Source organism: Castor canadensis, chromosome 8 (genome assembly GCF_047511655.1).
Source record: "Castor canadensis chromosome 8, mCasCan1.hap1v2, whole genome shotgun sequence".
Taxonomy (NCBI): Eukaryota; Metazoa; Chordata; class Mammalia; order Rodentia; family Castoridae; genus Castor; species Castor canadensis.
The window spans coordinates 91,939,736-91,943,390 of NC_133393.1; the positions used below are offsets into that span (position 1 = coordinate 91,939,736).

A 3,655-nucleotide genomic window follows, 5' to 3' on the forward strand; every position below is an offset into this window, starting at 1 on the left:
GTAATGATTAGAAATTAAATGAGACCCATTTGAACTCTATTTTCATTGTACAATTCTAAAATATACTATACCTTCATACATTATATGATCTGGGGTATGTTATAATGTCTTTGTAAAATATATTCCACTTAGGAAGGAAACTTTAAATAGCACTCAACTGATGGTAAAATTAAATAAAAATTCTCCTGACTCCAGACATTTTGCTGGAATCTCTATTTCCCAAAAGCACACTTAGACACTCTGTATTCCTTGCAGGTGAATATCACTGAAAAGGCTTAGGAATCAGATTGAATTTACCACTAGGAGAAATTTTAAATATAGTAACACATACAGTATGCTTACTAGTGTCTTATTGGGTCAATGTAAATGATTTATTATAGATATAATAAATTTTCTTCTATGCTGATTTGTCAGGTGTTTCATCATAAACAAGTATTCTGATGACTCATTTCTTTCAATTTTATTGTCCCTCCAGGTCTACCTATACATCAGTTATGAGGAGAGAGCTGAATAGGAATTCCTCAGAGGTGACCGAGTTCATTCTGCTGGGGTTTAGAACCTCTCCAAAGCTACAGATCCTCTTGTTCTTAATGTTCTTGATCATCTACATAGTCATTGTAGTGGGGAACATCAGCATGATAACTGTCACTAAGATGGACTCCAGACTGCAAACACCTATGTATTTCTTCCTTAGAAACTTGTCCTATTTAGATCTCTGCTATTCCACAGTCATTGCTCCAAAAATGTTAGCTAATTTCTTGAGCACTGAAAAGAAAATTTTATACAATGACTGTTTGGTCCAATTTTTCTTCTTTGCCTTGTGTGTTACTGTTGAAGCCTTCCTTCTCTCTGTGATGACATTTGATCGGTTCTCAGCCATTTGCTCCCCTCTCCTTTACCCTGTGCAGCTGTCACACAAAGTCTGTGTTCAGTTGGTAGCTGGGTCCTATATCTGTGGATGCATTAATTCTGTAGTACATACAGGTTTTACTCTCAATTTGCGTTTCTGTGGAGAAAACAGACTGGACCACTTTTTCTGTGATGTCTCAGCCTTGAACAAGATCTCCTGTACTGACACGTTTGTCAATGAGATTGTGCTGTTTATTCTCTCTGCTCTCATCATTATTACTACCTCCACTGTCATTCTGGTTTCTTATGGGTATATCCTCTCTACTGTTCTAAAGATTCCCTCCACCCATGGCAGGAGAAAGACTTTCTCCACCTGTGGCTCCCATATAGCAGCTGTGAGTTTATTCTATGGAACTGTGTTCTTCATGTATGCCCAGCCTGGGGCCATGTCTGCACCAGAGCAAAGCAAGATCATAGCTGTGTTCTACACTCTTATAATACCAATGCTGAACCCTCTAATATACAGTCTGAGAAACAGAGATGTGAAAGATGCTGTGAAAAGATTATTATCTGAGAAGTCATCCTTTCGGTGATGTTTATGAAACTATTATGTACTGGCCAGTTTGATTTCTAAGGGACCTTGCTATAAAATTATTGGATGTGAAAGATTATTTTATATGTGGCAACAGACCATTGTCTAAGCTTTAAAAATAATGTTTCTAATAATATATATACATGCATTATTATTTTATTTGCCTAGAGTATATATATGTTTGTTTTCATTTAATATTAAATTAATTACATTATCACTTTCATTTTGCTTTAAGAAGTAAATATTTGTTATTCCTATATGATCATTAAAATAATATCATATCTGTGTGTATTTACAAAGTGAGACAAATTGCCTTGGTGGCACAATGGAGTGGTGATGATTATATAGAATGCTTTTGACTCAAAGGCTTACTGTTTCCCAGGGATCTAGGTTTACATTCTTGCAACTTGGACCGTCAAACTCTAAATTTCCCTATCTCTAAAAAGGAACCCATGGTATATCAGTCAAGAAGCAATTCTTCACATAAAAATTGTGATTGTAACATTCTGCTGTTTTATTTCCTCATTCTCCTCTGAATATAAAGTATTCAATTATAAAATAAAAATTGATATATAAGGATCACATAATATATACATAGATAGCTTTTATCACAATTTTTAAATGAAGAAATTGAAGAACCAGCAGCTGAGGCAACTTTGTAAAGCCAAATGCATATATAGCTACAAAATTTTAATTATCCAAATTCTTCTAAAAGGATTCTAATGCATATAGATCAGAATAAAAATGTAATTACACAGCCTAGAAGCAATCATTCTTGAATAGAGTTGTAGGCATGGCATAAGTTCTGGAACATAACAAATTTGACTCTTCTGTTATTACTGGTATAATCTCTATTTTCTTTTAACATTTTAATTAACTTCTGTATAAATCAGTATAATACTTACATATGTAAATTTTTTGATTTTCAAAAATTATTACATATATTTTCTCAAAATAAGATAATTATGTTACCAGTTATATATATTTATTTAAATTTACTTTTATATGTTTATTTTTCCTACCTAGTCTAGATTGAGACTCTGACTCAATTTCTTTTCCATCATTTGCTGATTTTTCTAAAATACAGGGAAGAGGTGAGAGTTTTTGTCCTACTTTCTTAACACTTATTTTGCTTCTTTAGAGACAAGCACAAAACAGGAATCAAGGAAGATAAAGTGGTCAGATGTATTTCTGAGAGTGGGTCACTTGCTTTAAAATTTTTCTCAGGGTCTATGCCACTCTTATGACACACCGGTGTCGGACCAGAAAAGAGAGAGCTTTCATTTCTCTTCTTGTAAATGTGGACTGCAAACAATCTCAGTCTCACAGCGTTTTTAATTATTTTCTTATCCAGTATTAATGACTGAATTTAGACAGAAGAGGATATACTGGACTCCACAGACTTCATAACTTTACTAAATGCACTAGTTTGAATTGACACTTGATTGCAGATTATGAAAATTAAGTTCTGCCATGCTTTCAGTTTTTATTGTAACTTTAGGCAAATAAGTCTCACAGATAATTCATAGACATCCACGCAGAAGCAGGATGAAGAAATCACTGGTCTTCACAGTAAATATCAATCAATGTCCAAGTTACAATATAAATATTTAATGCATAATAATTATCATTGTAGGTTTATAAACTTTATTGTTGTGATCGTGTATTACATTTTCATACATACTAGATCCTACATATTAGATCTAGTTCTGCTCTTTTGATTTGTTTGTGAACTTAATGGATATATTATATATATTTATGGAGTAGAGTATAATATGCATTTTTAATTTTATTTTTAGTGTTTACAAACTGACACATAATCATTGTACTAGTTATTGAGTATAGTGTGACAATTTGATACATTTTAGTAATGTGTAATTGTCAAATCAGGGCAATTAGATTTTTCTTTTTAAACATTTGCCATTTCCTTGTGTTGGGAAGCTTTAAACTCCCCTCTTCTGAATCATTACAAAAAAACTTGTTGTCTTATTCTGCACTGAGTCTTAATGCTTATAGATGTTTTAGACTCATTTAAATTTTTTTTCTGTCCTTTAAAAATATTAAGTTCAAAAACAGACTATAAAATATGATGTGATAGAAAATAAATAGAATTTTTAGAAATTAAAAGGATTTATAAAGTTATGTAACCGGACTTTTTGGGTGAAAAGTTCTGGCTCCAGGAGTTCCAAATACAATAGGTTTGATCACCCATCC

General features: G+C 32.4%; 1 protein-coding gene across 1 annotated transcript; it reads left to right on the forward strand.

Annotated features, from left to right (window-relative positions):
- The first annotated feature begins 494 nt into the window (after window positions 1-494).
- LOC109677992 (olfactory receptor 9S13-like) lies at window positions 495-1,442 on the forward strand. Its single transcript, XM_020153705.2, has one exon. The coding sequence runs from the start codon at window positions 495-497 to the stop codon at window positions 1,440-1,442; it is 948 nt and encodes a 315-aa protein (XP_020009294.2).
- Window positions 1,443-3,655: the final 2,213 nt, after the last annotated feature.

Bases quoted from the DNA above. Each gene is read 5' to 3' on its own strand.
- LOC109677992 (XM_020153705.2), top strand. From the start codon at position 495: ATGAGGAGAGAGCTGAATAGGAATTCCTCAGAGGTGACCGAGTTCATT.